A 12,865-nucleotide genomic window follows, 5' to 3' on the forward strand; every position below is an offset into this window, starting at 1 on the left:
GTCTGGAGTCTGGAGTCTCTTTTCGGTGAGTCTGCTTAAAGAAATTATGGAACAGAAACACACAGTCCTTTTCGACAACTTTGGAACAATTATGGGTACATTTAAGTGACAATTTACAGGTTTATATTTGTTTCTTTATGTCTCCATATTTTGTGCCATATGGTCATATTGCTGTGTTTTTATCACAATGGCCAATCACAATGTGTATAGAGTCGGTAGGCGGGCTAAACTTAATGACGGCAGAGTTACGGCGGTTCCACGTCAATTCCGTGCTACTTGAAAACAAAGACGATGGTTGCTGCTGCGGGCGAACAGCGGTCTTTCGAATCGGCTTCTGCCGCGACTCTGGAGATTTGGAGTTAAGTTTTGCCGACCGGATACCTTCTTCGTGGCTCTGCCTGGTTGTAGTGCTATCCTGTTGCGTGCAGAGGGAATTTGAAAGACAACCGTTTATCCCGCCCCTCGGATTGAACCCTGCCGATGGTGAGTTCCCAGACCCAACATCTTGATGTGGGTCTGGCTTGTCAGGCTAGTGTTCCACAGGACTGCACTGAATACATAAAGATCCCTTGTTAGCCTGTGTTATATAGCAGCCAAAAGCAGCTGATTAAGGTGAAAAGGACTAAAGAAACCAAATTCTAGCTGTGTTGTCTGTATGTTTTTGACCCATTAGATTTTGTTATTTATATTTCCTATTTCAATATTGTTCGTGCATTTTCAATCACTTTGTGACTAAAAAACTCCATAACCTCCATAAACATGGCACACACTTTACTTGTCTATGCCATACTATAGCAGAGCTTAGAATGGTGAACTGGCACTGCAACATGTGACATTTCAACATTCAATGTGTGTGTGTATAAATCTTAGTCTTGAGAGGATTGGAACCTGCAATAACTGTAATCCCAAATGCCATGATATACATGTCCCTTACAAGTGTATGGAAACTTTGAATCTACAGTGATAACATTTAACTGTAATCTTTAGCTCTTATTTTCCAGAGGACGCAATGCAATAACTCACTGTATAGAATTATCCCAATATGTTACTGGTCCATTCCAATGCAACATGCAATGAACCCTTCCCTATGGGTGAATACCCACAATGCCCCCTTGTGCCTCTCCTCACTTACGCAAGAAGAAAAATAAAATCCATCCCGCATTTCTATCAGCCTGGCCATTTGTAGGCAGCCTCTCACCGTGCTATCGGAGCAAAAAATCTATTCCAACAATGCCCAATAAAAATAGAGGAAGACATCATGTCAAAGATGTCAAATAACTGAACTAAATGGATCGAAGGAGCTTGGGGAGGGCATCGGTGGAGAAATGGCCTGACAATATAATTTCACAATTACAGTCGTCGCTGTGTGCGTGTGTGTGTGTGTATACGTGCGTGTGTGTATGAAACAGGCAGAGGGAGAGCAGAAGAAGAGAAACAATCAATGCAAAACTGGCTGGCCTGGCTGTATGGTGGAATATGTACTGAGTGCATTTAAGGATTTCGATTTAGGCTCTAATTTTTTTCAGGCCTATCTTAATACTACATTTGCATGCCATATATACAGTCCATTGAAAGAGTTAGTGGTTGGTGTAATCATTCTTCCGCCCCATAACAGCTGTGAAGGGATCCCTTCAGAGCGACTGCACTGTAAAAGATGGGGGACAATTTGCCAATGCCATATGCTTGCCAATTTACTGAGATTTTTTTTTTTTTTTTTTTTTTTTTTTTATAGGCATCTAACTTCAACATTTGTACATTTGTAGTTGTTGGGAAATGATCTCTCTCCCATAGATGCCTCAGGGTCTTAATGCATTCCATTTAACCTGACAGTGTAACATCGCCTACCGTCAGCTATAATATTCTCTCGCCTAATATCTCCCGGTCCCCTTGACCTCCTCACATTATAGCCAGGGACAGCTTTGATTTAGAAAGATGTTTTTTAAAATCTCACTTTATGTCAAACCGTTCCTTCTGTATTTCAGGCACAGTACAGCGCTGCTCCACCTGTAGCTGTGTTAATCATTTCTGAATTTGTTGTGTTTTTGTCTGCCGGTTTATCGACAGCAGTAATTGAAGCTATGTGGTCTGAAATTCTTCTTTTTACTCTTTGGTAACGTTTTTGTGAATGAAACCTGCTCGCAAACAAAGCGGAGCAGAAAGCCTCCTAAGGCAGTTAAGAGGTGCTGATTATGCTGACGATCAAATCTCACAAATGCACCATTGCTCATGAACAGCTGGCAATCACAGGCTGAAACCAGGAATTCAGTCAGGTTTAGTCAGAGTGTTAAGATAAGTATAGTGCACATACATGTTGAAGTTGATATGAATGAATGCCAACACAATTTCCTTGATTTATGAGATGTACAAATGGGAGAAAATGCCACAAAATGTTGCAGGGTTTCTCACAACTATTATGTGACTTTATGTAAACAGTAGTTTATATCCACGACATTCCACTTCCCGGGATTGCTCCGCTGCTGCAGGAATTTCCGCCGGATGCATGTATTTTCGCCAATGTCTGTTTCCTTCCGCTTTCTTTGTCTTGGAATTTTAAACTCTGGTGGATTTCTGAGGACTCTGGTTAACTGTTCCTCAGATCTCTGCAGGGTAAATCCAGACAGCTAGCTAGACTATCTGTCCAACAACTTTTGAACGTACACATGTTCCACCAAAACAAGTTCCTTCCCGAGGCTATTTTGCAGCGGCTCTGTGCCGAGCTTAGGGCTGCCCAAGACGATTGTGATTGGTTTAAAAAAAATGCCAATAAAGCACGTTTTTCTCCCATCCCGGAATGCTGTGTGGACTAGCCAGACCCTCCTGCGCAGCGTTGTGGAGGAAGGTCTGGCAAAGCGAGACCATGTGAACACTGAACTAGAACTGCTTTGGGAAAAATAGAAATGTCGGAAAATCTACTCGTGCAAATACTAACTATACAAATACTAACGTGCCCTGTATTCTAAGCATAACGGTCCAAGTAAAAAGTGTAATTGTTTCTACAACAAAAGACTCAGGAAAGACGACGTTCTGTGCTTGATCTCACCAGTATTTAACAAATTAAAGGCCACATACCTACAACCCTGGATTTTGTTGTGTTATAGGTGAAACTCTCATTTAGACAGCGAGGTTGAACAGCCCAGCAGGCTGTGTTCTCCTGCTGACTCACAGCAGCATCTGATGCTGAGCACCACACACCTGAAGGGCATCATTGATCTGCTACATGGGAATATACTGGTTAATGTGGGCTCCTGTGTGTGTGTGTGTGTGTGTGTGTGTGTGTGTGTGTGTGTGTGTGTGTGTGTGTGTGTGTGTGTGTGCAATGCAGAGCTGTAACTTTAATCAGAGTTCCATATGCACTCAGCGAGGAAGGACAAACAGCTATGACTTAATAAGTAAGGTGATGTTCTGTAAGAGGCTTAATTCTGCATACAGTATTTTGGAGTTGACCAACTGTATTTCCATTTTGGGAAAACATCCACAGCATCCTGGAAAAATCTTTTTAATGCAAACAAATGCATTAATAGGATACCTTTGGTTTTTGCCTCGGATCCCCATTAATGGTAAGGATTTTGTGCAATTGAATATTGATGAAACAATTCCATTAGAATATGACTGATTTTGATTAGGAAAAAATCAATACATACACATTTATTGCAAAACTCTTGCAAGGATCCCCTGCACTACATGCATGGACCACTGTTTGGGTTGTGGTGATCAGATTTAGTACTGTAGTTATGTTGTTAGACTTAATTGCAAAATAATTTTAAAAGATTAAAAGAAAAAAAGGTATTACGCTCCCATCAGCCTTTATAACAGCAACATCTCTGACTGTAATCAGTTCATTTCAACTGAATGGCGATTCTGTATGCCTCTGAGGCCTTGTTGCAGTTGAATGAACTGTGCGTTAGCAGCTCCTGGGTCGTCAATAATTAATGCCTAAATGTGTTGACAAAACAGCGATGTTTAAATATGAGACAGCCTTTCAGTTATCCAAGTTTAATTTTATATGACATTTTACAACATTAATACTCCTTTTGAAACATTACTATGGACTATAAAACCCCACAGGAGCAAAAGCAGGGCTGGCTGACAGCTCTGCTCTTCAATAATTCAAGCTGGTGTGCTAATGTTAAATTTATGTATAAATGAACAGACATTAAACTACATTTTACAATGTGCCTTAACTACAAACTTCATTGTGAAGTCGGAGAATATGGTTGTGTGGTAGAAAACGCCTCAGATGTCAGATAAAGTCCATAATAAAAGGACTTTGGGTTGGATTTTTTTTTTTTTACAGTTTTCAGTGGTTATGAGGAGCAATATGAGAGAGAAATGTGGTAATCATTGATCATTGTTTACGTACATTAAACCACGTTTTTATTCATTAGTAAGCTACAGGACAGTGTCTTTCAAACATGACCTGCGCGAAAAAAAAAAAAAAAAAAATGAATGCGTCATTGTACCCAGCACTTCTGGAAATGCACTTCCAAATGCACATTTCAAACCAAACTGACGCCCACGGACCCGTGACTCAATCTGGAAAATAATTCAATTTCGTATTTTTGACCCTCTGAATTTACCGTTGGATATGCCTCGGCATGATACGGGACGCGATATTACGAATCCCACTATGGCCACGCCAAGACCCGCCCTTCAATAGCGTTCACTACTATTGGCCAGGCGTCCATGCTTACATGTACAGGTCCTATCCCCTGACCAATCCCCTAACCCTAACCTTAACCACTCGAGGTGAAATGCCTAACCCCAACCAATCAAGCTGCTTCGTAGGGCGGGTCTTGGCGTGGCCATAGTGGGATTCGTAATTTTGCATACGGGACGGCTTAGGACGCTCCAGGCTGCAGCCATACCCGCCTCCACTAGACTAGAGAATAGGCTCGTTCGAGATGAGCCAGATCTGCGCAGAATCGATCACCGGCGATCGCCGCCCAATGCTTGCCGGTTAGATTTGTGTCCTACGTCATGCACACGTGGGCAACGATAATCTTACGAGACCAAGGCGGCCGCAGTTCTGAGACGCAGGTAGCGCAGTTGCTTTTCACCAACTGCAAGAGCCAGGCGGACGCAGGTGGACCCACTGCATGTTGGGAAACGCCGGCATCTCAGCTGATCGAACAGCTGATTGGTTCAGAATCGACTCAAGACGTTTTATGTAAACTTTTATATTGATTTTGAATTGGAGGGATTTTAACTGCGATTTGTCTGATTTAAAAGTTTATTCTGTACAGAACACATGTAGTGTGGCTGATAGTGACGTTTAGAAGTCAGAGAGACTAAATCTGTTCAGATTACAGATCATCTACAGTCTGTTGTTAATTAAAATCAGCAACAGATCGCATGTAGAGAATTTTGACAGCTACTCTGTCATAATAAAATCAACTGGAGACTGTGTAGGAGCTGATATATGGGTCTGATAACATTTTATTAAATCGGAATCGAACCACAGTGTTTGTGTCACTTCCTGTTCAGCCTGAATGCTGCTGGAATCAGCTGGAAAACTGTCAAACTTGATACAAATTTTGACACAGCTGCACTTTTATTTTCTTTATTTTTGAATTTGCTGTTATTTGATGTAGATAGTTAGTTGTATTTCGATACAACTTGTTACTTCAATAAATTGGAACATTTTAAGCTTGTTGCGTATTTCATTAGCATTGTGTTGGGGCGATGGGGGCAGGTGGGGCTTGAAAATTCCCCCTTGTCCAAAGTGGGGAATGACCGAAAAAGTTTGAGAACCACTGGGCTATAAACTGTTATCCATCTCTATTTGCCATCACAATAAGGTAGTTCCATTTTCATTTGCCTTAATAGAACTGCTGGGGGAAAAAAGCATCAAGTGAAGTAATGGGTCAGTGCCTGGTGTTCGACCGTTTTAGGCAAACCCAAACTTAAGAGTGAGTGTGTGTGTGTGTGTGTGTGTGTGTGTGTGTGTGTGTGTGTGTGTGTGTGTGTGTGTGTGTCTGTCTCTCTACCTGCAGGTCCTTCGTGTCCTTCTCCAGGCGAAGTCTCTCAGAAGTTTCTGTCTCCAGCAGCTGGGAGGCTGACTCCCCGGTGTTCCGCTCATCAGCCAGCTCTGATGACAGCTCTGAGATCTGGATCAACACATGAACATGCATATACACAATCACACACAGCAGAAGTCAAGCATGTGTATACTGTTTTATTAATGAATGGACTGTATTTATATAGCGCTTTTCTAGTCCTAATGACTACTCAAAGCGTTTTTATATACAAGAACCATTCACCATTTAAAACACATTCATACAATGTGGCTAAGGCTGCCGTACAAGGTGCCACCTGCTCATCAGGTAAACATTCACTCATTTACATTTGGGTGTTTTTGTTTTAGGTTTGGGCATCAATCACATTTCATTCATATGCAAGTTATATCAGTTAATACATTGGAGATAATCAGGGACATGACAGAAAAGACCTATCACATAGAATATCTGTTTTCCCCAATGGCTCCCACCATTACCATTACATTCCATTTTAACACCAGGGGTGCTTCTCTGATCAGCTGATCAGACTGCTCTGACAAACAACAGATTCAACTCAGGTGTACTACTACCCAGTTTAGATTATACTTGTGCTCTGATTCACAATCTAGTTCAAATTGAATATTGAATATGTAGTAACTGTATGTCTGACAAACAGAGGAAGCATAAAACAACTTTCCTCATTCATCCGATGCTGCTGTAGTAACGTGCACAGCACATCACATTACCTATGCAAATACAAACTGTAAGGTTTACAGCATCTGAGAATCTGTTTTGTGGTGTTCCCCAAGTTTTGGTCCTTGGTCCCATTCTGTTTGCTTTGTACGGATATGCTTCCTCTTGGACAAATCACTGCTACACAGATGATATTTAACCATACTTTTCATTTAAAACCTCCCTACGAAATTTAGGTGGCTCTATGGACCAGGCTCTGACTCTGGACCAACATGTCAAGTGTGATTTGTTCCGGTTTTTTATCCAGCTGAGAAACATTGTAAAACTTTTTACCTTTACCTCTTCACCTTTATCTCGTTCCGTCACGACTATTGTAATTGTCTTTTTTACCTGCCTAAGCAGAAAATCCCTGGATCGCTTCAAAGTGGTCAACATGCTGCTGCAGAGCTTCTGACCAGGCCCTCCTAAGGCTCACAGATTTTGATTTCTCTTCAATGGCTCCCCATCAATTTCAGAATTCCATTCAATATTCTTGTGAGCTCTTATAGAGCTCTGCATGGTCCTGCCTACAACAAAGAGCTACTGCAGTTCAATATTACAACAGGTCTGCCTACAACAAAGACCTACTGCAGTTCAATATTACAACAGGTCTGCCTACAACAAAGAGCTACTGCAGTTCAATATTACAACAGGTCTCCGAGGTCCTCTGATGAAAGGTTTATTGGTTGTTCCTCGCTCTAGACTCAAGCCAAAAATAGCATGTGCTTTTGAGGTTGAGGCTCCTAAACTTTGGAACTCTTTCCAATTGGAGTTACAATCTGTGGATACCTTTAAAAAAAGTCACTTCAGATGACGGCTCAGAGGAGAGGATGTCACACATTCTCTAAAAATGTGTTTCTGTAAGGAAATGAGGTAACATTTAAGACAAATGAGAAGCACCCACCAATATCACATGTACAGACACCCTGCAGCAAGTTGAGAAGTTAAAGGTCAGCAGAAAAAGTATTTTATACCATATACATATTCATTTTCTTTGTTTGTGTAGTAATATTGTTTGTGTATAATAGTGTATACTGTAGGGCTGCTCCATCTTAGTCGATTAGTCGACTAATCGGTCGTTTTGGTCTTAGTCAACTTAGATTTCTTTAGTCGATTAGTCATGTTTTATGCTTTTTTCACACTGAATGACTTATTTCCAAGAAACGTACGAGCACATCTCTGTTAAACACAAGAATTAAAGTGGTGCTTTTGCATGACTCTTTGCGGAGAAACTCAGATTTACAGATCTGTCGATCCAATCAACTAATCGATTAGTCAATACAATTGAATGAGTGTTAGTCGACTAAGAATTTCTTCAATCGAGCACAGCCCTAGTATACTGTTTACTATACTGTATATAGTGTAATGTGTCTAGCTTTTGTGGTCTTCCTACATTCTGAATTATCATACTAACCAGTGCCTGAAGTGGAACAAAAAAGGTTCTGGTACTCTCTTGCATTGGCAAATCATTATGACATTTGAGATTTCTACAGTGAAAAACAAAACTTTCATTGCTATTTATTAACAACATAAATGTATGTATTTATTTGAACAAGTCGTGTGTGTGTGTGTGTGTGTGTGTGTGTGTGTGTGTGTGTGTGTGTGTGTGTGTGTGTGTGTGTGTGTGTATGTGCCTGTGCATAGATTAAACTTGCCTGCTAAACTCATTGCGGGATGCTCTATCTGCTATTTTGGCTGCCTTAATGTGTGTTTTCAAATCTCTGTGGTCTTTAAATTTTTTGCGCAGTGACAGCTGTTGCTTTGCCTTGTCTGAACCAAAGGCTTGAATTAAACATGCTCTACATTCTCTTGACAGCTTCAGTCCCCTCTCTTTCTGGCCAGCAAGTGACGGGATGCTGTTACATGTTTTGCAGCCCAGTTTGTTATCTTTAAAAACGAGCCAGCTGTTCGGCGGAGCAAAACTACATAATTTGGTCCCTTGACCAACAGTCAGGCCATCCATGTGTTTCGTTACTCACGTTATTGTTGACGTCGGTGTCATTGACTAAGGTAACATTAAGGTTGGTAGCTGCAGACTCCTCATTAACGCTAGCAGTTCCGCTCACATCAACGTTAAGATCTGAGGTAAGTCACGTAGTGCCCTCTTGGTAGTGTAGTTTATGCAACGTTAGGGTCATTAATCTCTCTGACACTGACGCTTTCTCTGTCAGTGGTAGAGTACCAGCTACATGCAAGAAGTAGCAGCAGGCAAGAAAAAGTTCAGGTATGTAAAATGTAGAAATGCCGGTACTGTGTACTGGTGAGTACCGGCCCACTTCGAGCACTGATACTAACCATATAAATCTTTTACAACTATATTGTATTCAACTGTGGTCAAGCCAGTTAAGCAAATTTTAATTATTTCATCTAATTTTTTTGAGAAAAGATTCTTCATATGAATTCTTTATATATATATATATATATATATATATATTTTTTTTTTTTTTTTTTCTTTTTCTCAGAGTTCTAAGATGATTCTCAGACATGACCCGAATCCTGTTTGTCTGTTTGTGTATGTTTACCCGGCTCTCAAGGCGGTCGCTGTTGAGTCTCAGCTCGTTCCTCTCTTTCTCCACCTTCTCCAGCTTCTGCTTCAGGTGCTGGATCTCTTCCTGAGAGGGAGAAGACAGAGGATGTTAATGACAGACAGACATGATGGTGGGGACACATGATGTGGGTAAGGGTTCTGTGTTGGTACTTCTTGACCTCAGTTCTGCATTCGACACAGGACACCATCATATCCTGATTAAGAGGTTACATGATTGGGTGTGCATATCAGGCAAAGCTTTAGGCTGATTTTCATTGTATTTTACTGACAGAAGTTTCAACGTCTCTATTGGAGACTTTGTGTCTGATTCTCTTCCACTGTCCAGTGGGGCCGCACAGGGTTTGGTACTGGGGCCCCTTTTATTCTCTTTATATTTGGTCATGAACAGATTTAATATCGCATACCATTTATATGCGGATAATATCCAGCTCCCAGACTCATAAGCTCGATCTCTTAGGTCTAATTTGCACATGGCTTAAGACTAGTGTTAATTTCGTCAAACGAGACGAGACTAAATATGTTCGTCAATGACCTTTTTTTCCATGACTAAGACGAGACGATGACGAGACTGCGCCAATGTCCAAAAACGCTGACTAAGACTAAATTAACATGCATTATTGTTGACGAAAAAAGACGAGACTAAAATGTTTTGCATAAAATAAAAATTAAGATAAAATCGCTCTTCATTTTCGTCTACAATCGTCTCTACTTTTTCATCATGAGATAGAATATTCAGCTGATACTGAGACCCGGTGCTACGGCACCTAAACGGACGTTAGAGTCAACCAAAACATCGCTGCACGGGGCGCTAGTTAACACTACACTTGGCAGCAGGTAACGTTAGCCTACCGTTAGCTAGCATTTGGATTTAACACAGTTAAAATGCTGACAACTAAACGGTGTAAAGGTCTGTCTCTATTTCCAACACAAGACGTACGACAGTCTGCAGCTGCCGTTGTCTGAAAATCAACACGTTACGTTCACTTGAAATAACGCCTCACCAGTTTCGTGCTGCATTTATTTTATTGTAAAATATCCTTTCCCCATGCAGTGGCTGTTTTTGTCGTTTACTGGTGAAATAAGGAAGAGGCTCAATATTTATATAACTTTATAGCATTTATTTATTTTTATAACTATTTGACTGAAATGGTTATCACAAATAATTTATTTAAAAAAAGACTAAAATGTTTTGACTAAAACTTGACTAAAATGGCAAGACTTTTAGTCGACTTAAACTTGACTAACAAAAACTTTTGGCACAAGACTAAGACTAAATTAAAAATAGGTGACAAAATTAACACTACTTAAGACCCATGTTGATCGAGCCTTTTGAGTCCGTAGCACCTGAATGCTCTGCCTCCACCCTTACGGTCTGCCACTTCTTTGGATTCTTTTAAAAGTCAGATAAAGACCTACCAATTTAGAATGCTGTTAGGTTAACCTGTCTGCACTTTATGTTTAATTGTCATTTTAATTGTGTACTGTGTGTTTGTCTTATGTATTGTGTTCTCTTGTATGTTTGTTATGCCATGTAAAGCACTTTTTGACTGAATCTGTGAAAAGCACTTTATAATTAATTTTACTAACTTACATAAAAAGCAATAATGCTGACTTCTATAAGTCTATTTCAGTAGTTGTGACTAAAGAAAACAACAACAATTTGTGTGTTTGTGTGTGTACTCACATCCTTGCCGCGGATCTGTTCCTCAGTGAGTTGCACCTCTATCAGAGGTCTGACAGTGGTGAAGAGCTTCCACCATGGCCAGCCTTTGACACCGCGATTCTTCTTTATGTTCTTCTGGATGCAGCGGATGGCCAGATCCTGGATCTGTCACACACACATTCAACAATGTAAGGCAGAGGAAGAACACAAGACTGAACAGTTGGTAATGCAATAGCTGTAAAGAGCTTTTGTTGTTCTCAGGGTAGCATACTGCATTTACAACTGCAACCAAAATGGCGCTGGGAGGTCTCTCTATGTGCTTATGTGTCTATAGAACAATGTGGATGTAGTGTTCCATCAGTGGGATAATACACAAACTTTTATTTACCACTTTCCATAATTGTGGCAAGCCACAAAGTGTTAATTCGGTCAATGAGAGAAAAACATTATTTTTGAAAAGGCAGTGTGTGTCGGGGCAGTTTGTTTACATACATTTTTCAAAAGCCCTTACAGTAGTTGAGTGTCCAGTAAAATGAGAGCTTTGTCTTCAGGCTACCTCTTCACCACGACAGTGTGATGCTATGCCCACAAGATAATAAGACACTGAGCCAGTAACGTAGTGAAACCAACAGCAGTTTGTCATGCAAAATCAAAATGATAATCAAATGGGTTCAGATGGTTGCACTGAGAAAGTTTTGTAACATTTTGAATATTTCTTCATGGGAAAATCTTTTTTTTTTCATTAGTCAAGTCATTGGGAACATGTCCAAAGCACGTGCCTTGGCCTATCTCTTCTATCTGAGAGTAACAGCATGACTTGTTGAAAACACTGTGATGACATGATTTGGTTGGACTTTTTATTTACACCCGTTCAAGCAGCAAGAGGTTACCACTGATGCCAATTTAACGGTATCTTAAAGTATCTTGTACTTTAGTACATTCTTTCTGTTGATATACTGTGATGCGGGCCATGTTGACCGGATGTTACAATTTTCACTTGTGGATCTTCAAGCAAATATGAGGGAGGTGAATACAATTAAAATGATTGAGCTGACCAGGGGATCCTCCAAAATAAGACATGTGCAGCAAATCTACTACTTCCATGAAAATCAAGATTGTTCTCTGACTGAGACTCTCCAACACAGCCACCATTTATAGAATCAAACCAACACAACCTTTTCTCAACCACTTTCTTCGAGGCAGGAGATGCCTAACAACATGAAGTTTGAAAGATTAGTCAGCACTCACCAGCCCCATCACACATGCCTAAAAATGATCAGTAGTTTCTTTTACTTTGACATACACGTGCGCACTATCTCGGACAGACGTGCTAACGTTTCAAGCACTAATGAAACCATCAATGTCACACTGGCAGCTTGATGAGGAGGCATTAAGAGAATTATTCTCTAACTGCAGGTAATTTGAAGAGCCATTCATAACGCTCTCTCTCTACAGAAAAGGCTGGCATGACTGGGAGGTCCTGATACAGAAATGTTGCTCATCAGAGAAAAAAACCCTCTCTCTCTTTTTTCTTATTTATTTTAGAAATGTTCTTGTAACTGGAAAAAGTTCTGACCAGTAACTGCTTTAAAAGCATGTGGAGACGACGGAGGGCAGGGGAAAGATCTATGTGGCAGCAGTGTGGCAGGATGAAAGGAAAGATCAGCAGCCTTGAAGAGCAGAATGAGAAACACTGACCTGGGCCATTTCACTCTAATCTTCATCTGAACACTTCATGTCCCATTCCCACACTCCCCCTGACCTGCACAGGAAAACACTATTCGCTCAAGCTTCCACTCAGAAAAAAGGCAACTTATCTTATTTAAGGTTGATTCAATTTTACTTTTTCATGTCCAAGATAAATAATTTTGTCAAACAGTTGTTGCAGTAAATTATTAAAACTTGTTTCAAGTTATGATATTCAAT

The 12,865-nt window shown here is 40.5% G+C and overlaps 1 protein-coding gene across 6 annotated transcripts in view; it reads right to left on the bottom strand.

The window, feature by feature from the left end:
• The window catches only part of myo18ab (myosin XVIIIA b), a 161,801-nt gene that overhangs the window by 45,166 nt on the left and 103,770 nt on the right, over positions 1-12,865 (bottom strand). For all 6 annotated transcript variants that reach the window (XM_028574607.1, XM_028574605.1, XM_028574606.1 and 3 more), the window contains 3 exons: positions 10,961-11,104; positions 9,251-9,340; positions 5,988-6,107 (listed from right to left, as the gene is read on the bottom strand). In XM_028574607.1, coding sequence (XP_028430408.1) covers positions 5,988-6,107; positions 9,251-9,340; positions 10,961-11,104 — 354 coding nt within the window. The remainder of the gene's footprint in view (positions 1-5,987; positions 6,108-9,250; positions 9,341-10,960; positions 11,105-12,865) is intronic.

This window comes from Perca flavescens, chromosome 3, assembly GCF_004354835.1.
Source record: "Perca flavescens isolate YP-PL-M2 chromosome 3, PFLA_1.0, whole genome shotgun sequence".
Classification (NCBI taxonomy): Eukaryota; Metazoa; Chordata; class Actinopteri; order Perciformes; family Percidae; genus Perca; species Perca flavescens.